The sequence below is a fragment of the Paramormyrops kingsleyae genome, chromosome 1 (genome assembly GCF_048594095.1).
Source record: "Paramormyrops kingsleyae isolate MSU_618 chromosome 1, PKINGS_0.4, whole genome shotgun sequence".
In the NCBI taxonomy this organism is placed as follows: Eukaryota; Metazoa; Chordata; class Actinopteri; order Osteoglossiformes; family Mormyridae; genus Paramormyrops; species Paramormyrops kingsleyae.
In genome coordinates this window covers 23,323,158-23,345,904 of record NC_132797.1, presented here as the reverse complement: position 1 = coordinate 23,345,904, position 22,747 = coordinate 23,323,158, and the positions used below count along the sequence as shown (strand labels likewise).

General features: G+C 40.4%; 1 protein-coding gene across 4 annotated transcripts in view; it reads left to right on the top strand.

The window, feature by feature from the left end:
* Window positions 1–22,747, top strand: part of LOC111837871 (cadherin-7-like) — a 113,964-nt gene that overhangs the window by 31,650 nt on the left and 59,567 nt on the right. For all 4 annotated transcript variants that reach the window (XM_072711807.1, XM_023800308.2, XM_072711810.1 and 1 more), the window contains exon 3: window positions 15,486–15,780. In XM_072711807.1, the coding sequence (XP_072567908.1) occupies window positions 15,486–15,780 (295 nt within the window). The remainder of the gene's footprint in view (window positions 1–15,485; window positions 15,781–22,747) is intronic.

Below are 22,747 nucleotides of genomic sequence, written 5' to 3'. Positions count from 1 at the left end.
TTTTTTCTTAATGGCTTCCAAAACGATAAAAATCGTACCCCAACACTACCCCAAGCCACGCCCCAACACTGCGCCAACACTAGACTATGCCATGCGGTCCATTGTTCATTTATATTATAACTGTGTATTCGTTAAGTTGTTCGTAAATCACAAACTTTTAGGTTGTGACATTTGTACAACTATTGTGTAACTTTTTGGTGAGCAATGGCTATCAAAATGATATAAGTGTATTACCTGATATCTTCAATAAAAAAAGCACTATCACCAACACACGATGCTATCACAGCGAATGCGAGGCTGAGACTGAAGCGTTACCCTTTGTTTCCACTGAGAGACGTGCCGCGTGACTCATTTCCCTGCGCGTACAAGTTATCTTAGGTTGCCGTTCATGGTTTGACTTCTGAGATTCAAGTTCTAATGAGTTCGAGTACTGAGGTACCACTGTAGTTTCAATATTAAAATGGCAAATGCAATACGAAGCCATGACAGATATGGGGTTTGGATCGACGGATAGTGAGGCAGAGGGAGCGCAGAGTTTGGGCTATTACATGTCATTGACCACGACTTTGCTTCTGTTTGCTGGCCTCCTAGAAGATGGGAAAAAAGAAGAAAAAAACCCACCCTGCTCTAATTGGTGTAGGGTCTTTGATGAGTTTTCACTGATTTATCAGTAAGGCTGTTTTACTGCTAGACACCATTAGCATGTACATCCCATGCTGCCAAATCCAAATCGTTGACTCATTTAAAAGGGGAAACGCAGCAATTCATCACATCTACCCAGAATTTGCTGCTCAGAATCTGATGTGTTGCCACCAAAGGAAAGACTAGTCATCTCTGGCACACACACACACACGCACACATACATACACACACACAGATGGACACACATAAAAGCCTTTTCTACCTTTTCATCTCTTTCATTTTGCACTCCATTGGTTTCCATTTATGCAGATGAAAGTCACCAGTCTGGTAATCAAGGTGCCCTTCAATGGGCACACATGAGGAACACATGTAAATGTAATATAAAAAGACTCATTTTCAAAGGCCTATAGAGGAGAGGGAGTCGTGGCTTTTTTTTTAATCAGTGTGATCTGCATGATACTTTGCGAAAATTTCACAATGAACCAAAAATGATGCATTTTTATTTATTTTTTGATAAAGAGTAGATTCAGTGTGTATGCGATTCATAAAATAGTGACACAATGTTGTGCAAAACCTTTTGCATTTGTGAAATGCTATCAATTTTTATTTCATGAATATGTTCATCAGCAATGTGTATGGTATGGGTAAATGTGTTTGGTGTATAAAAATACACTCTGCATTATAACTTTAAATTCATAAGTTCTGTTTTTGGGAATGGGTAGGATGTACAACTATTTCAAGGGAGATAGTTGGGGGGATAATTGAATGGTCTGGATTAAGTTATGTTTCAGACTATATATAGTCTGCCTTGACAGAGTTAGTAGATTTACGTTTTTACGCCGATGAAAATTACATAGAATTTCGGGGGGTGGAGAGGAGCAATAATGTATTTTCGAAGGGGATGGTTTTCCTCTTTTATTCTCACAGGGGGGTGGCATCCACGAGCATCCCATGACAACTCGAGCTCTGGTTTTTGGTGACCGCGTGGTGGGTCCAGGGGCCGTACGTAGAAATTCAGGGGCCCCTCATAAGGTGTCACCTGGGACCCTCTGGTCAGTTTTAGGGTTATTTTTATGTGTTCAAGGCCCCCTGTGAAGTGCTGGGCTCCCTGAATCTGCCAGGGTATCCATACGCCTTCTGTATCCCTGGCTGGGTCACAGTCAGCACCACAGGGAATGTGGCAATGGATGCCCTTGATGAGGTGACGGTCTAGCACAACGCCATCTAAAACAGATGTAAAGTACACTCGGGTCTTTGATAATATCTTATAGCTTCATTGGGACTAAAAATGCTCGTGAAACATATATCACACTAGGTTAATGAGCATACTGCACTTGTGGCCATCTTTAAATAACATTGTTTCAAGTCATACAAGCACATTTGATACTGGTAACCTACTTTTCAAGTAACCAGACTTCTCTGCAGCTGCCACTGATACTGTGTGTTGTCTTGGAGATGTAAAACACCATGGGATTTTTGGAAATCAATCCTACTCGATGGAAGGCTGGTTTGTGGATGTGGATTCTGAAGCAGTGATGCAGTATTTTCCTTGTGGCTGCCTGCCTACATTGTGTCATTCATTCACAAAGTTTACTATTAATGGTGCCACCTATCCAGCATTGTTTTGGAATTGGTTCCATTGTCCTGGGAAAAAAATGGACATTATTTTTTGGTGTTGATCATTATGTAATTGGCGAAAATGAAGGCCTTTGTCTAGCAACAACTGTTTTGCTAAAGCTAAATGGTGCACATGTGTGAAAATGAATCCAGAGCCAAACACTGAATAGCAGTTAGCACCAGTTAAGACAAAAGCTTCTCAGTACAACCTACCATTATCTTCTAAACGAAGAAATAAACAGATTTGTTTAGGGGATATGGGTGGGGGAAAAAAAACGGAAAATAACCCTACTGAAAATGAGAGCTACACATTATGCAGCACTGCAGAATATTCTACATTCAGTACCTTCAGAGGGACCATTATTTTTTCATAATTGCTTCTGTCACACCTTTTAAATGCATGGAAATAATGTTTTTCCTCTTCACTAACACAATAAATTAAACCTATTCATGTTGCAAAAATATCCATTCATAATACACTCATAGTTGTCACATTTACACAAGTAATCACCTCTCCAAGTCGCCGATGAAATAGAGACTGCCATTGTGGGCCTTGTGTCCTTCCCAGCACCTCCGTGCAAATGTGCTTCAACTGCCAAATTAAACTGAGAGCTCCCACAGACAAAAAATGAAAAGTTTCAGGTCATACCATGGACATTCATTGTGATTTGTGGCTGGGCCGCTCTTTTGTAGTGTTTCAGGTCATTGTCCTGTCGGAACATGAACATTATCCTTAAACGAAGGCCTCTTGCTGGCTTAAACAGGTTCTGCTCGCGGGTTTGTTTGCATTATGCTCAATTTGTCTTGTCCTTGATGGCCACATGATATCTATTCCTTCATAAGAAAAACAACCCAGTGTGTGACACCACCACTATCTTTGATGGTCAAGATGGTGTTGTGCAAGGCTGTACTGGGGGGGTGGGGGACACACAATTACTTTAAAAATTTTCCTGGCGGGGTGGGGGTGTATAATATCTTTTGCCCTATTGCTGTTTTGTGATGTTACTAGATCTAGGTGATGGTTTGTATTTGGTCTGCACCATAATACTTCATTTCAAGCTACAAAATACAAATCTCCCAGCAAGGCCAATCTGTGAAGTCCGGAAGAGGTTCTTGATCTCTGGCTCTGGACAGTGTTTCCCACTTCTGCAAATAAGCTCTGTGATTGCTAGCTGGCTCTTGGTCACTTCACCGAAAATGGCAGTTCTCATCCGGTCGCTGAATTTGTTAAGAAGATATCGGTCTCTCTGGGTCTCAGTGCTGAAAGCTTCACTAATCTTTTCATAACTTCCCTCAATTTTTTGACTCCTCGTAGATTCATTTATTTGAAGCTTCTCAGGTAGGCCTTTGGTGTTAATGATGATGTGCCATATCCAGTCTTGAGACATTGCAAAATCAGCAGCAAGTACCTCCCACATAGGTTGACCCTTCACTCGAAAGCCACACGTTGGCCAATCACGTTATTAACACAAATAGGGCGAACACTTATCCATTGAACCTTTTCTTCAGGTGTTTAATTTTTCAATATAATTTTTTAAATATGCAAATATATGCTTTAATTTTGAAATCATAGTGTGTAACTTATACATGGAGTGAAAGACCATATACATGTATATTATGACACTTGATAGGATATTTATGTTATAAATTCACTGTACACATAAATACATGAATATGAACTGTATTGTACTGTCAGATAAGAACAGGACAGGGAATTCCAGGCAACCAGGTTTATTAAGGGCAAAATAGAGAAGAGTCAGTAGCCGTTGCAGGGTCTGAACCAGAAGCCATCTGTACAAAACCCCAAAAGCCGAGTCGTGTCCCAAAGTCGTGGTTGTTAATAAAAGAGACGGGGGTCCGTCAGGAGACGCGGACGGACGAAGAAGGGGAATACATGGGGGGCTTCACGGGGAGGGTGGACGTGCAGGAGGGCAGGCAGGAGGCGCGGGAAGTTCGGGAAGGGCAAGACGGACACAGCGTAACTGTGGATAGAACAAAGAGTTAAAGCGCTCAGTAGTGGCATGCCAACAATACCTTAAGGTTTAAGTAGGGAGTTTTACTGATTAGAAACTAGAGGATTTAGCTGCGGTTGCCACCTCCGTGAGGTGGGCGTGACATGTATAGTGTGCCCAGGATTTTTCGAGGACTATTGGGTTACAAGCTCAATTAACAGCTGTGCCTATTAATTCAAGCACAAACACACAAGCTGACTGTTAACGCTGGCCCTTTAAGTGCAGCGATATGTTGCATAAGCACAGGTACATGATTTGCTCATTAGACTCTCATTAGCCAAGTGCCTTTTCAGCAACAGTAAAACTGTATCTAAAGAATAAATCATAATTCTCTCATTTTTCTGTACACCTGTGCTACAGTGTAAGAGTAGATTTTAAAAAAAGTTGTTTTATTTATTAACAGTATCTATAGCAACATATATGTACAATGCAAACATGAAGTACATGCATTTTAATGAAGTACTCATTACTTCTTCCGGATAAAGAAGGAATTAATAAACACAGATCTTTCTAAGCTATTTTTTCATCCATCCATCCATCCATCCACTCATCCTTTAATCCACTTAACAGTTCAGTATCCTGGAGAGGGTTAAGGGATTAATTTATTTATTTGCTTATTTGTTTCCCGAGGAGGCCGAAGAGCAGTTTGCTATTTTATTAAATGATTTACAGATTGAATAAATCAATTATCCATGCAGTACTTATTTGACAATCCAAGTGCTCACATTTTTGTCATTCTTTAATTAAGAAATACATATTAACAAAGTGAATTTGCAAATTTAAAGTGCCGTGGAAGTGATGTCTTATTTTTTCAGCATTGTGATCTATAAAGTTATTAGTTTCCATTTATTTTTTCTGCATAACAGACAATAAATCTCAGTGTTATTCTCTTGACACAGTGAAATTGTGAAGCTAGACCAGGGATAATCAGCTCCTGTTTCCACAGGTCACATTGTGTGAGTCTTCATCAAGGAATAAAAAATACTTTGCATACCATATTATTGTTTTGCTCCAAACATGGACAATAAAACCAACTCAGATAATTGATGGAAGGCACATCACTGGCCTTGTGTGAATAAGCATGCATATTAAATTCATTTATGCCTGGCATTGTTACTTTTGTAGTCATGGTGACTGATTTGTGTCGGATATGGACACTTGTTGGAACAGGAGTGTCCATGAGCTGCAGCCATTTAGAAGTGGAGGTTAAGTGTCCTGCTCTACATGAGGGTTTTAATCACTTAATATTGCATGGAAACCTGAGCATTTGGAAATGAACCACTTACTGTATGCAGTGAAGGCCATGATGAGCCTGGAGTCCATCCTGCATCCAGGAAGCTCAGATCAGGGGATGGCAGTCCATCACGGGGCATGGGGCTGGGGTACACCCTGGACGGGATGGCAGTCCATCACGGGGCACGGGGCTGGGGTACACCCTGGATAGGATGCCAGTCCATCACGGGGCACGGGGCTGGGGTACACCCTGGATAGGATGCCAGTCCATCACGGGGCACGGGGCTGGACTACACCCTGGATGGGATGCCAGTCCAGCATAGGGCACGGGGCAGGGAACACCCTGGATGGGATGCCAGTCCATCACGGGGTCTCGGGGCTGGGCTACACCCTGGATGGGATGCCAGTCCATCACGGGGCATGGGACTGGGGTACAGCCTGGACAGGATGCCAGTCCATCACGGGGCATGGGACTGGGCTACACCCTGGACGGGATGCCAGTCCATCACGGGGCATGGGACTGGGCTGCACCCTGGACGGGATGCCAGTCTATTACAGGGCATGGGACTGGGGTGCAGCCTGGATGGGATGCCATTCCATCACGGGGCATGGGACTGGGGTACAGCCTGGACGGGATGCCAGTCCATCACGGGGCACGGGGCTGGGGTACACCGTGAATGGGATGCCAGTCCATCACGGGGCATGGGACTGGGGTACAGCCTGGACGGGATGCCAATCCATCACGGGGCATGGGACTGGGGTACAGCCTGGACGGGATGCCAATCCATCACGGGGCACACCCTCACACATGCATACATATTATTTGCACATGTTTTAGGAGGAAACCTAGGGGTACCCGTTGAAAACCTACAAAACCCTCCAGTCTGGACAGCAACTGAACCCAGAATCTGGGATGTATGAGGCTACAGAGCCAACATGGCGCGCCACAGAACAAATAAATCAATTCAATAATAATAAAAAAAAGAAAATAGAGCAGTAACACTCAGGGTGCTCTGATTTTCTCTGTTTTAATTAAGCCATTTTTGTTTTACTCTTCCTGGAAGCACAGTTACCAGGGGCAATGTGGCACAGCAAGTTGGGATTATGTGCGTGTGATTGGAGGGATTTCAGGTGTGAATCTCAGGGTTCACTGAGTGATGTCGCCATTAGGCCCTTGAAGAAGACTCTTAACCCCCAATTGCCCTATGGACTGTCTGATCGTGTTTTCTCAATTGTACTTAGCATTGGATGAAAGCGTCTGCTAAACAAATAAAAGTATTTGAAGGACATATGGAACAACAGTGTGATTCTATGTGCTTAACATTGCTGACGTGTAATTGTGTTGCATTACAACTACGTCTTGTTTTTAACCATGATTTATTTTCTCTAACAGTATGTGGGTGCTAAACAAAGGAATGTAGGGTGACTGCAAAAAATCCCCCCAAACAATGTTTATTTTTTGACAATTAAATTCAACGCTGTTGTGTTTTAAATCGACAGCACGCGGAAACTGGTAAATGAGTAGGTGTTGCAAATGTAAGTTGACAACCAGAGTAACAACCAGATGTGTAGCTGGTTTTATGATGACTATCATACAACATCATGGCAAATGAAGTCGCGGCTCGTTCCCAGGGTACATTCTGGCGCCCACAGGATTTTCCTGGCTCCATTTCCATATATAGAGTGATTAACCAAACTCTGATATTTATTTATAAGTCTCAATATGAATGCCACTGGTAAAACATGTAAAACATCTTGTGTTGTAATCTACAGCTACACAAAAACTGTTCGCATATTAGAATATAATCACACATTATTATTTAATTGCCTTCTTCAATAAATCCCTAGAAAGGTTTTTCAAGCTTTTTTCTTTTATTTCATTGTCGCATATGTGTGGAGGGACACAGTGAAATTCTTATGCCACAGTTGCAGGTTAAGGGATAGGTTCTTGGGGGGGGAGGGGGGGGGGGTCGATAAGACAAACAATATAAGTATAAGTGCAATATAAGACACCACAGTGCAATATAGGGGCCAATAAATAAGTAACACATAGGAAGCAATGTGGGAAAACACACAGATTTTCTGCTCGTATTTATCCCAATAACTGACCAAGAAAAGGTCAAATAGGGAAATTACCTTCCGGATGTCCAGGTAACTCTTGTTCTGTACTGACCCAACAATTCATCTTTTCCTGGATAAAAGGCAGGCCACGTTCTTCAAGAAACCTAATGACATTTCAAAACCTCTCTCCAGTAATTACTCTCAGACGCAGACTGCCGAGCAATTTCCCCATCGATACTGCCTGTCGCCTCCGAGCACGGTGATGAAATAAAAACGAGTAATGATATGCATATGTGGGATGTCAGTCTGTCTGTTCTTACCTGCTGAAGATGGTTCAGACCTTTGGGAATAAGGTGCGGGGTTTGGCGATGAGACGACCGAGAGTACTGGGAGCGTGGGTAGCGTGACTTATTGTGCACCATTTCATATATATAAACCTGCATTCGGAGCTAATTGTTCATACTCTGTGTCTATCCCAAGCTATGGAGTCCACGTTATCAAGGATCAAGGATTTTTATATGTCAATGTGCAAGAGGTTTAAACACGTAAAATGAAGCTTACTCGAAGCATCCATAGTGAGGTAAATAACAATCATACAAAACACAACATTCGAAATAATGCAAAATAAATACAACAGAAACTATAAACATAAGCTAAATATGTTAGTGTTCACTGAGAATATTATCATTATATATGCTCTGTAACATAGCATTGTTAGATTTAAGAAACCATACAAGCACATGGTGTATGAAGATATATGAAAGTGTAGCTTATTGATAAACTTAAAGGGCAGTAATAATAATGCAAAAGGGACAGTCAGACCAGCAGCATTCTGTGCTAAAGGGGACCAAATCCATGACAAAGGGACATTACCAGTTGAAATGACATCTGTATCAGATGGACTTTAGCCTAAAAACATTTTCGGAATGGTTAAGAAATATGCCTGGGGACACACACGCAACATTTTATATACTCAAGACCGAAAATTTAAAAATAACAAAATCTATGGGGATTTTTAATAGTGGTATATACTGTGATAGCAAGCTTTCCTATAATATATGATGTGATAGTGAATATTTCTTCCTAAAACTTATGCTCAAATAGAAAGTGTGTCAGTAAATGAAAGATGGGGTCCCTTAATCATTGGAGAGACTGGGTCACGTTCCCCAGGTTCCCGGTCATAAATCTATTAACCGATTTCATGCAGCTTAATAATATCCACTATCTCTGGCTCCTTTTCCCCAGTATGAAATGCAGTCCTTGTGGAAATGATGGCTGTTTTTATCGGCTGGTTTAACTTCTTTAGCTGAGGAGTATAAATCGGCTGGTAACTCTGTCCTGACAATGCCAGAGGTGCCTGTCTTCCTGTCTGTATCTTAAATTCAGTAATTTTAAGTTTTTATAGAAGCAAGAAGTGGTGTGTACAGGGGCGGGGCCACAGGGGCACTGGTCCCAGCTGAAAGCTGATTGGTCCCTGGAGTGCCCCTTTCTCCTGTCACTCACTGATTCAAAACAAATCATTGGCTAATGATAAGGTTGGCCCCTCTGTATGAATTATGGCTCCTTTTATGCCCTCCACCTGAAACAATCGTAGAATATCCGCTGGATGCAAGCTATGCTTAACAGACTGTTGTTAGAGAAAGTGGGTGTCAGATAATTTGCTCTGTCTATGCTAACTCCTTATTGTTAGAGTGTAAAGCCACATGTGTAATATCATGTCTCGCAGATCCTTGAAATACTGAACTTTATATATTCTTCTGTGAATGATGGGCCCACTGTGACAGATAACAAATGAATGGTGGCGAGTTATGAAGGGGTCAGAACAGCAAATACACACCCTTAATGAAGGCTTAGAAACCGGTATCCTCCTGTTTATGTTTTGTGATCTTTTTTTTAAAAAAAAATCCTCGCAGGAGAACAATTTTTTTCCTCCATGAGAATAAGTTAACTTATTTGTGAAATGATTTCCATTAGGGTACAGAGAGGCACAGTATGCTCATTAACAATACAACATGAATCTCCAATAGCTTACAGGCAGCAAATGTGGTTCTCATTACAGAGACTGGACCTCTGTGTGCCTTTTTGTACCACAGAAGTCAGCACACTTTGACTTTGATCTTCCCTACGGTCGCACGCCTTGCGGATCTCGAGATATGGATTCCCACGATAAAGGATGCACTGAGGTTCACTGAGTGAGCAGCAAAGTGAGAGGGAGAGTGAGGTCTTGCTGGGTTTTCCCGTGAATTGCACCAGCTCATTTAGACTTCGCACCATCATCTGTCACATCCACGTCCTCTTAATTAATGCTGAATGCACAAAGAGGGTTTCACAAATTTATGGACTTGTTTGGGAAGTAATATGGATTTTGAATACAAATATGCAGCAGATGGAAGAAGTACTGGAAATAGAATGTGAAAAACCAACTGAATTTGAAATAACTAAATCACAATTATAAACACAATTGCAAGGGTGAATCATATTATACTGAATACCAATTAGCAGTTTACATTAGCTATAAAAGAGGCCAGACCAACAGATTTTTAATATCTGAGATTTCAAAGCAACATGAACTAACAGGGTTTCATTAACTCCTAATTCAAAGCAACTATGGGAACAGACTCAAAAATTAAAGGTATGAGATTAGACTGGTTATTTCCAAAGCCGATGAAAGATGTGAACAATATACAAAAAAGTAAACCACATAAATTTTAACATGTATTGAGGTAGTTATTGTGCTATTTATGCCCAATGTATCCTACTCACAACAGCATATCCTAAACATACACTATATGAACAAAAGTTTACAGACACCTGGCCATTACTCCTACAGGAACTTTGATGACATCACATTCTAAATCCATAGGCATCAATATGGAGCTGGTCCCCCCTTTGCAATTGTAACAGCTGTCACTTCTGGGAAGGCTTTCCACAAGATTTTGGAGTGTGTCTGTGGGAATATTTTCCCATTCAGCCAGAAGAACATTTGTGAGGTCAGGCACTGATATTGGATGTGAAGGCCTGGCTCACAATATCCATTGTAGTTCAATAGGGTTGAGGTCACTGCTCTGTGTGGGCCAGTCAAGTTCTTCCATACCAAACTCACCCATCCATGTCTTTATGGACCTTGCTTTGTGCACTGGGGCACAGACATGCTGGAACAGAAAAGGTCCTTCCCCAAACTGTTCCTACAAAGCTGGAAGCATAGAATTGTCCAAAATGTCTTGGTATGCTGAAGCATTAAAAGTTCCATTCACTGGACCTCAGGGGCCAAGACCAACCCCTGAAAAACAGCCCCACACCATTATCCCTCCTCCACCAAACTTCACAGTTGGCACAGTGCAGTCTGGCAAAATGTGAATTGCTATTCTTTTGCTTAGAATTGAGATCACGGTTCTTGTCACGATATTTTTTCTTAAATTCAAACATTGCACTCATTAAACTGCAAAAGCAAACACAACAAAACATGGCTGTGCCAAATATATGATTGACCCAGGACCAGCATATCAACTTCTGACAACAGAACGGAAATGCTCAGCTAGCTAATAATAGGTTCGTGGACAAATGAAGTGACCCAAGCTTTAACTGCAATCTGGTCAGAAGAACCAGAGATCAAGATAGCATAAAAAGAAATTAAGTATTTTGTATAATATACTATGACAGCACGGTATTGGAAAACTTCTAAGTATTGCAATGCGATTTTATGGTAATAAATATTGGGGTATTTATAAAACAAAAAAACCCGTCTTGGAATGATGGGTGAAAATGATTATGATTGTCTGGGAGAACACATGCAGCATTAAACTTCAAACTGATTTTATACACTAGAAAATATTGAAAAGAAATAATAATTAAAATAGCAAAACTTGATAATTTTTTTCCTATGACAGAGTAAAAATGCTTCAGTGAAAATTAAACTCCCTGTGCTATAATGTCCATATAAAGAATCGAAAGTAAAAGAAAAAGCCTGATCTTAATCTAGCTAACTGGCGAATAAGAATTACACGACATGCGATATTGGTATTAATATCACACATCGATCAGCCCTAAAATATACAGCCATTTTTTGAATTCAGTACAAAATACTCCACCTTGTGCTGTGATGTCATTCAGTGCCAGTACCAGTTTTTATGGCAGTGGGAAACCAACACTTTGAAGTACCGTACTTATGGTACGTTCTTGAAGTACCAATAGTAAGGTACAGTACCTGCTGCGGTGGGAAAGAATGCAGAATTATGGAACGCTTGAGACTCTCTGAGGAAAAGTAGGAGCACTTGTTTTGATCCAGCTGATGTAATACAATGCAGAAGAACAATTGTAATTTAGAAATGAGATCGGATAGAGTTCGAGATCATGTTTTACGGTTAATCGTGCAGCCCCATGAGACAGGTAAAGTTCTCCTGGCATCCACCAAACCCAGACTCATGCATCAGACTGCCAGGCAGAGAAGTATGATTGATCACTCCATAGAACATGTTTCCACTGCTCCAGAGCCCAGTTATGGTGTGCTTTACACCACTCCATCCGACATTTGGGATTGCGCTTGGTGATGTGAGGCTTGCAAGCAGATGCTTGGACATGGATTCCCACTCCATGAAGCTCCTGGTGTACAGTTTTCATGCTAGGGTTAATGACAGAGGAAGTCTGGAACTCTGCAGTTATTGAGTCAACAGAACATTGACGATTTTTACACACTATGTGCTTCAGCACTCGGCGACCACACACTGCCACTTTACGTGGTCTGTCATTTCGTGGCTGAGTTTCTGTTGTTCCTAAATAATTTAACCTTGCAATAATACAATTTACAGTTGACCATAAAATGCCTAGCAGGGAATAAATATCACAAACTGACTTATTGCAAAGGTGGCATCCTTTGACAGTACCATGTTTAAATTCACTGAGCTTTTCAGAACGACCCATTCTTTTGCAAATGTTTGAAAACCAGACGCTTGATTTTAAACACTTGTGGCAATGTGTCTGAATGAAACAAGTGAATTCAGTGATTAAGAGGTGTGTCCCAATACTTTTGTCCCTATAGTGTATTAGCAAAGCAGAACAGTAGTCTCAAATTGAAGCTCACTGACAGAACTAGATGAACACTTACAGTAACAGCATAGTTGCTAAAGACTACAAAAGTATGGAATCAAAAATGACCACAGAATCCATACAGCACCTCTGTGACCCAGACTCAACAAAGTCTGCATTATGCGCCTCACCAAGTTGGGATTTATGTTAGGGCTGCAATCTGGATGCATAACCTGCTGCAAAAGCATCAAACCTTGAACCATGAGCAATGAGTAAACATAATATAGTAAGTTTTCACCCCTTTTTCCAAAATACAGATGGGTTTCCTGATTGGAGACAGTCTAAGGATGCTTTCAACCAAGAATACAGGGGATCTGTGATGGAACAGATATCCATTTTAAATGTTTGCAAGATTGCAGAAACTTTCCTACATCTTCTTCAAGTCATATCCTCTGGTATCACAAATAAATAGTCTAAGTTTGTGCATTACATTTGTGGCCTTGTTATTTAGGACTGACTATGTGATAGAACCATCCCCTGCATGGATTTTTTCATGCCAGTGTAGTTCCAGTCACGCCCAAGAGAACGGTGGAAGAAACCTTCTTGAATCTTTGACCAGCAACCTTTTAATTAGTCTTAGTCCTTAACCACTAAGAAACCTGTTGAGACATGAACCACATTTTTTTCTAGTCATGCAAGGTACAGTAAGTGAACCCACATTCACTGTAGTGGGAAAAGAAAAAAAAAAGTAGAATGTTGGCTAATCTACAAGTCATTTCCACAATGCAGTTACACACGTCACAAATAATATATCAACTAATCTGTAGTTACATATTTTGTATTGTTTATTTTGTACTTATTATATACAGATATTCAACAGTGTGAAGAATCAAAATCCAAGTGGCATTAATACCACATTCAATGCTAAATCTTCCGTAGCTATGCCGTTTGGCAAATGTCAAAAAAAGTAGCATGTTAATAAAGATTATTGGTAAATGTTTCTTTAATACAAAATGCTGGTCAAATATTCATCCCTGTAGACTTTTATAGCATCTCACAAGAATATTATACTTAGAAACTGATATGTGAATTTTCACAAGAATTTCAAAGTAGGAATAAAAAAGCAGACTTTTCCTTACACTTTCTTAACGAAGCACAGCTTTGCATGATAAATATTGTAACTGTGAGTAATTTCTTGTGAAAGAAATATGATTTTTTTTTTTTTACGTAGGGATGAAATAATAGAGATAAAAAAAGGTGCTGGTTTTTGGATGAAGTTATTGTATCTCTGTAATTGTATTTCTTTCCACTCACTCCACAGATTTCCTACCATAGGCTACAAATCTATTGTTTCTAGTGGGCTCAAGATATAAATTGCACTGTTCTAACATGCTTTATATGCAAGGGACGGACACCTCCATCGCTTCAGTCAGATCGGAATTAATTTGCCTCCCTCACACGCACGTCCCAGGTATGGGAAATAATATTAAGTTTAGGGAGAGTCCCAAATGTGCTGATTACTCTCAGAGAGATCAGAGGTCCTTATTTCCAAATGCTGCTGGGAGGATGTTTTCATCGTTTGTCATTCCTCTTCACTGATCAAAATGCAATCATATCTTTGCTCTGGACATGAAAAATCTTGCAATGATGTATAATTTTAAGGTAGTCCCAAATGATATTCCATACTGAGAGGAAGGGTACATATAGTATACAATATATACATATGGATATTTTGCACCCAATATTATGTATTAGTTAATAAGCCCCATAGCTCGCTCTCCAGTTCACACACTCCATACAATCCCACGTTTCATTGCACATCTTATTTATTTGAATCTTTTGATACAATTTGTTTTTCTTTGTATTACCTATTTCCTGTCTAGCACAATTCAGGAACCAAGTGGGAAAGCATTTCACTTCACAGTAGTTCAGTGTTTGATTGGGTATGTGACAAATCGAACTTGAAAACTTTGAAAAAATTAGTTTCAGGCAGTGAAAGAAAGTTAGTTTAGACGTACTTACAGAGTACGATACTGCTGAGGGTAGTGTGAAGGAGACTAGGCTGTTACTCAGCTAGTGGGCAGCCTTTATAGCGTTGCTTCTCAGCTGTAACCCCCACTCCCCACCTATAACTTCACAATCAACAACTTTTTTTTGGGTCATGACTTAATGACCAAGGAGGAATGTGGGTCCTGAGGCTAGACCCGTCGAGAGGCACTGCTTTATAGGATTCTGGCGGGTATAGACTTTGCGCTTTCACTTGACTGTATGCTGTATACACAGTTGGTAGGATAGAGGAAAACCTCCCCTCCTGAGACCAGAATATGTAAGGCTTAAGTCTTTTATACCAGACATTTCTAGCCGTCTGCTTCATGTAGCTATGGAGCCTCCAGAGAGCATTACTGAACAAAGCGTCTATGCTAGAAAAAAGAAATTTGATAAAGAACAATGACTTAGTCAACAAAGCGTTAGCGAGAATTTTAATCAGAACTGCCAAAGAGCAGGCACTGAAGATGACAACAATACATACTTGCCTTCATGTTAATGTGATTTATTGTAAGACATTAATTTATTCATGTCTCTTTGTAATGTACAAATTAAGTACAGTACTTAAGAACAGACAAGCTGATATGAATTTGATGATATATAGAGGTATCTGGGATGAAGTTGAAGTCATTTGTGGCAGTTTTTCAGCTGGAGTTCTATTCACCTTGTTTACATTTGCACAAAGCTTTTGCCGTTTAAGTGTGGGACTCGGGAGGGACACTCACACAGCCATGGTTCGTCATTACTACAACAGCAGCTGATGAGAATTCCCGAGTTGTGAGCGATGCACGTAAGCACTTGGCATAGTTCACTTCATGTCAGAAGTAAACACCCACTCCTGTTTTACTACAGCTTCACTCAGACAAAGATAACGGGGACGGCAATGTGAAGTACGTGCTGTCTGGAGAAGGAGCTTCCTCTATCTTCGTCATCGACGAGAGTACCGGAGACATTCACGCTACCAAGAGGCTTGACCGGGAGGAACAGGCCTATTACACCCTACGAGCTGAGGTCCTGGACCGGGACACGAACCGTCCTCTGGAGCCTGAGTCCGAATTCATCGTTAAAGTTCAGGACATCAATGACAACGAGCCGAAGTTCCTGGACGGGCCTTACACTGCTATGGTTCCGGAGATGTCCCCACTTGGTAGGTTGCTCTTTGATAAGTGAAAAGGTGATACTGACTGGCAAACTTTGCTGTTTCAGGTGAGTTTCGGAGGTATGTTTGTGTGGTTTGCAACTGAATATGCATCATTGATAACACTTTGCACACATTATTATTATCCATCCATCCATTATCTATACCACTTTATCCATCTGGGTCGCGGGGAAGCTGGAGCCAATCCCAGCATCTTCGAGCGAGAGGCGGGGTACACCCTGGGCAGGCCGCTAGACCACCACAGGGATTATTATTATTATTTATTTAATTATTTATTTTTTACCTTGTGTTCCTTGTCTTTTTCCCTATTCTGCTTCAGGTGGAGGGGCAGTACTGAGTAATTGTTTGGCAGATGGATGGATGGATGGATGGGTATTAATAATGTAGGAACACTATATTTAGTCTATAAACCACTTGAAATGTTGTGAAATATATCAGTTAATAAGCAACATTGATATTGCAGTTTTTGTTTACTGATTACAGCGATTTACTATTTTTATCAGCTTTAATGGAATAATTAAAAAGCTGTCACAGACAGGGCAAAATAAAGACTGATAAGCATCGTGATTCTAATATGATGCAATTTACAAGCAACAAAATTGCACTAAGATGTCACACCCGAATTGCAGGTCTGGATAAACTGATAAGTTCACAGCGGAAAATGAAGAGCCATTTTACTTGCTCAATCTTTTGCTAATATTCATGTGATGTTATAATTCTGACCCCGTTTGGAAGCTGAAGCAGCATCTGGGATTCTAAACGCGTGATGTCACTTCTGGAGTTCGCAGAACATCAGTTGTTCACAGCGAATATTTTCTTCCCTCCACCAATCTCCACCCAGAAAACAATAAAGGATGTCAGTGCTCCATAAACAGAACTACCAGTGTAGACTGGGAACTAGGATGTAAACTGGGAATTAGGGTGGAAATTAGGATATAATGGTACTCTGCAGCAAAATAAAGGGAATTTGAACAGGTGAAAGAGGATAAACTACATATTTGCAACAACCACCAAGACTTACATTATTTATCAGACACTTTTATCTTTTAGGAAAACAGTCTCTGGGGCAGATAAGGGCCTTGCCCAAGGACCCCACATGAAGTCAAACTGGGACTTAAACCAGCAACCTTCCAACAAATGACTTCACCACCCACTGAGCCAGACAATACAACGTTGAGCTTTAGAGAAAGACCAGGGCCACTCCAGCAGATGCACTAAGTGCAATTCTTACCAAATAACCTGACCTACATGCGTTTGGGTTCTGCGAGGGAATTGGAATACCTGGAGAAATGAGGAAAAAAAAAAAAAAACAAGGACACATGAATTTAGACTGAACAGACAAAGCCAGGGGGATGGATTGTAATGTGTGACCGTGGAGCTCTGAATCCACACACCAGCTTATAACTGAGAAGAGGAGACGGCATCCTCAAAAAATACTAAAGAAACTAAGGTGTGAAATTCAAGCATTAAAACCACAATCCATTTGTGCGTGATTCAAAAGTAACATCAGCTTGTTAAAAGCACCAGAAAAGGAACCTGCATCGATGGAGCTGACAGACTAGGAAAAGCTACAGATAAATCATAATGGATAAGTGCTTTAATAAGGGGGGAATTGTAGCATCACAGCGTTCTTGCCAAAAATGCTCTTCCTTTAAAGCTGGACTGCGCTCGACTGCTCGCTTTGGACGACGGTGTCTGTGCGATAAATACACAGAGCTGCAAAGCAGGACATGGGCTAACGCAGAAGTAGTGCAGTGACCTAACTTCACTAGCAAGAAAAGGGCCACTGTGGGCCATTGTGTGTAAAGGAAAAAGGGAAGAAATGAGAGACAGAAATAATGCAAACTGGAGAAAGAGAAGGAAAAAAATCGCCTGGGACCTTGAAGAGAAAACCTGCATGTTGTTGAACATGAAGCAACGTAGGACGACACAGCAGATGTGAAATATTAACGTTTTGTGGACAAAGGAGTTGCTAAGATTTTTTTTAAGTGATGGCCATAAGTGCAGCCATAACCAATGATATGTTTTAAAGCGATGAGTGACAGGGGAGGTGGCACTCCGGGAACCAGTCAGCTTTCAGCTGGGGTCAGTGCCCCTGTGGCCCCGCCCCTGTATACACCCCTGCTTCTGGACGGTGATTCACACTAATTAATACCTGTTAATACATTAACAGAAGAAAAGCAAACAAGAAAAGCCTGGTTCACAGATTTACAATGACCTCATATTTTTTTCCTCTAGATGTGAATAGAACAGCAGCCACTTCAAGTAATTCGAGGAAGCTGTACTGATGAATTTGGATTTATAAATGTCTTCTTCCATTTAATTTTTCAGTCAAAATATTTTGGCAGCAAGTCAGATGATTGGTTCCTGCAGTAGCGTAGCCAGAAAATTGACTTTGGGTGTACTATGGGACAGCAAGGTGTTTCAGAAGTCAAACCCAATAAAGCATTGTGTGCCTGTAATAACCACCACTTTCATTTCTTAAAGGGCAAGCTATGACTACTGTTACATTGTAGTTATGGTAGCCACTTTCAATCTGAAAAGTGATGATAAAAACAATGATAAAACAATGAGTGGAGGGCAGGGTTCCCGATGATAAAATTTATTGATCGAGGGGGGTGGGGGTCACCAATAATAAAAGGCCAAAAAAAATAAACATAATAATAACATAATAATAACAATTGTTGTGTTAGCTGCTAAGGCTGGGAAAGGAAGGAACCTGTAGTCAGGATGTGTGGTAGCCCTTTGCTAGCACTACAGATAAATGATAAATGTGGCATCGACGGTAGCCCTTTGCTAGCACTACAGATAAATGATAAATGTGGCATCGACGGTAGCCCTTTGCTAGCACTACAGATAAATGATAAATGTGGCATCGACGGTAGCCCTTTTCTAGCACTACAGTTATATGATAAATGCGGCATCGACGGTAGCCCTTTGCTAGCACTACAGATAAATGATAGATGCGGCATCGACGGTAGCCCTTTGCTAGCACTACAGATAAATGATAAATGTGGCATCGACAGCACTAGTTCTTTCTTGCTTACAGGTGAAGAATGTCCAGTTGAATTTGCTTGACAAATACTCAATAAAGAAGAAACAGCATGTGGTCAAATAAAAAGGGACATTTTGAATAGAGACACTTCTTTTCCAGATGTGAGGCTGTGTTGTTGACAGACTGTCACCCACTCACGTCAATCTGGGGGCTATCTACAAGCATACCTTTCTGACAGGCTATCCGAATCCAACACGTTCCGTCTTAACTGTCCATCAAGACAGCGTCGGGTACAGGAAATGCAGATGCACTGACAGGATTGGTGCTGCCTGTTCGGTGCCATGACTTCGTGCAGATAGAAATCAGAGATATCAAGAACGAGATGGGAGCAGGTCAGGCACTGGCAATGATAATGGACCCATTCATGCATGGTAATCAGCTAGAGATCTGAAATGTTACAGCAGGGTTCACGGATCGCCGACCTGTCCGTTCATAGGCATCTGTGGCAAGACCTGTCCGTGTCTATGGAAAAATGTTTTGATTGAGGGAAAAAAAACTATGTAAGTTACATTTTTAAGTACTATGTGGATGGTTAAAAATTGCATTTTGATCAAAATGTAAGATTTCAGCATGGTGTTGACTACCTGGAAGGGTTACTCACATGACAAAAGGAGTTGTAAGTTCCAGCAGGTTATTTACTCTGGGAGTTACATATATTCATTGCATCTACTTTGAGAAGACTCAGGATATTGTCCTATCATACAGAAGAAAATGGGCTACATCAAAAAACAGAATCCAGAGAAAGATGCTATTGATTGTGCCCACGTGTATGCTCAACAATCTCGACATGTGGGAATTGGCAAAACATTGAAAAGAGCAAAGGTCATGACCGCACACACATTCAAACATGTCACTAATGGCCACCATCCGCAAGCAGCAAACCAGCATTTAAAGTACAGTAACAGCTCACTCCTCAGCTGGTATTATCCAGAGCACAAAACAGCTAGAGAGGTAAACACAGCAAAAATGTGAAAAAAAAGTGATTCAGAGAATCCAAGAACGCGAAGGGAAGCACAGAGCAGAAAGGTGAAACTCAAGGAGACAAACATAAGTCACTCCACTATTCAAAAGGAAACTTAAATTACATCCTAATGGAAAATCAAAGAAAAACATGTTACACCTAACACCAAAACAGGATTGGAGTTCAGATGAGAAACAGCCTTGAAGAGACATTTTAACCAAATTAATCCAACAGATAGTTGCGCCTCTTCGTGTTCTGCGGCACGTAGGTTGATCCCAATGTCATTGGACATTCAATTAAACTCACCTGCCTACGGTGTAGGAAAAAAACAAACATGGCAATCATGTTAAAGAGGAATAATCCTCTAGTCAGTAGGGGGCGCTCATTACAGACCTACTCCCTCAAGTCAAATTGTATAAAAAAGATGTACTTTAGAAAAACTGTCAAAAATTAACAGCCATGGAGGGCTCCTTACATAACAAGGGGGACTCTATATTCGCTAAAAACACATCAAAGATTTAATTAAATAGATTTAGTCAGTGTGCCTGTCAAAACCATTGTTCATCCATATGAAGAGTATCACAGAAAACCTGGTTCTTTGCAGGTCACTCACACACAGGCAATACAGAGTAAGCAGTCTAACTGCCCAGGTGCTGAGAGGGAAATGTGATCTGGAAGGTAACTGAAGCACAAAAAGTGAAAAACAAAAAAGCCCGATTAAGCTGAAATCATAATCCTGGAAGCTGACAACCCTACACGCTGACAGCTGTATTATATAAACTCCGACGACAAGATGATCATTCAGCTCATTGTTACAAACATAGTTCATTTAATATATGCATAGATGGATGTGTCCGTGTTATTTTTTAGTATAAATTGTGGGCGCCGAGAAATAATTAAACTAAGTCCATTTTTCGAAGACTTGCAGCCTCTCTGGAAGCAAAAGGCTCAGGACAATGTAACACCATGGATGGGATGCCAGAACATTGCAGGATACATACAGTAGATGACCTTGATGACCAACACAATCCTTTTAGCTAACACAAAGTAATTCACATATTAATGATATGATCCTGTGGGGCCTGGGATTTAGCCAAGTGCAAGGCAGATTTAATAGAAAAAAAAAGCCACAATTAGTTACCAAAGGCGGGCATTTCAGGTCCAAAAAGTAAAAATCCAGACCAGGATTTTGTTTCAACCAACCAGTTGAGTACTCTGTGACTGTGACACTTTATACACAACTGGTTGGTTGAAACAAAGTCCTGGTCTGGATTTTTACTTTCTGGACCTGAAATGTCCACCTCTGGTTATTACAGGGGTTTCATGAAACATTCATGACACTGTGTAAGCTCCATCTTAAAACATAAGAATATCTGACAGTCGCCTGTGATGGACTGGCATCCTCTCCTGTGTCCTATCTTGCTGAATCCATCCTGGGCTAGGCTTCATACTGTACATGATCCTGTACTGGATAATCGGGTGGGGAAAATGAACAAATGATAAACCTCATACAAACTTATGCCTTTAACTTAATCTTAGCTCATAGACACCATCTGGTGGTTGCCATGATAATCCCAAATGACGAAGAAGTAAATACGACCAAAACAAACTTTGACATGATCTTGCCCAGCCTCTAGCTATTTCACAGTGATTCATTTAAGGTTAGAAAAGACTGCCTACTTCATCTTTTTTTTTCTTTAGGGTGGTATGGTGTATAACATTTCCTCCTTATTCCCATTGGATGAATCACTTCTTTCCTGCTTTGAGTACAGAGTTCCTTCTTGTAGAGATCGGCACTTACAAAAGGACAAACTGCAGGGGAGCTCAAGATTATCATAGAGAGAAGGACACTATAAAGCACCGCAGAACTGATATAAACAAACAAACCTTTGGCAGTAAAACCACTATGGAATAAGTCACAATGGGAAGCAAAACCAGATAATGTCCATCCTAGGTTGATTTGCTTGCAGCAGAAAATCGCAAGTAACACGCAGTGGCCCTGGCACTCGGTGCCGACACTTTCCTTCTCAGTTTCATTTATTTTTCATTGCTCCGCCCACCACTTGTCTCACAGACAGCTGTGCCCAGCAGCCCATGCGTTAGCAGATGTAACAGGATGTGGATGGACACTTTCTCACATTCCTATGCAAGAAGAAATTTACCTGAATCTTAGTTTTTTTTTTTTCCCTTTCTTTTAGTCATCTTTGTAAATGATTATGTAATTGTTTTTCCATTAAACTTTTCTGAAGTGTGGACATATATCATATGTAATATATAATGAAAGGATAAAACAATTTTTCATTTTTATTCAAATTCTTTTATATTTCATTTGTAAATCCTTTTAGCAGCATGCATTTGCAGATTCAATAACCTTTGCATTTATTCACATTTATTATTTATTGAAAACCCTGTTTGTGGTAATGAAATAAAGTTTTATTTAATGCAGAAAAAAAAACTAAATTACTTCAGAATAATGGGGAGAGGGACAAAAAATGCACAAAACATTAAAACCAATTATAATCAACACATGGCAAACAGCTGTAGGCCACGTTGTTTTTCTCTTTACTGCATTTGCAGATTGCATACCAAGCCACAATTAAATCAAGCAAACCTCGTAAACAACTTCAAGATCGCATTCGGTTTTTATAAGTCAACAAAAACAGTTGATTTAACGATTAACTCTCTTGACTTACAAACTATATTAAACTATATAAAATAGGAGAAAATTTTTATGTAACTAGGGGATTACAAAAACTAAATCATAAGATGTCACGCTATGCTACAAAAATGTCACATTTTTTGCAATCATTCATTTTCACTTTGAAATGATACATATCATTTGCAATATTTCATTGTCCCAAAGTGTGAATTAAATATTTCACTTTACCTTAATTTATATTTAATCCTAATAAATTACACATTCATTAGATATCCATTCA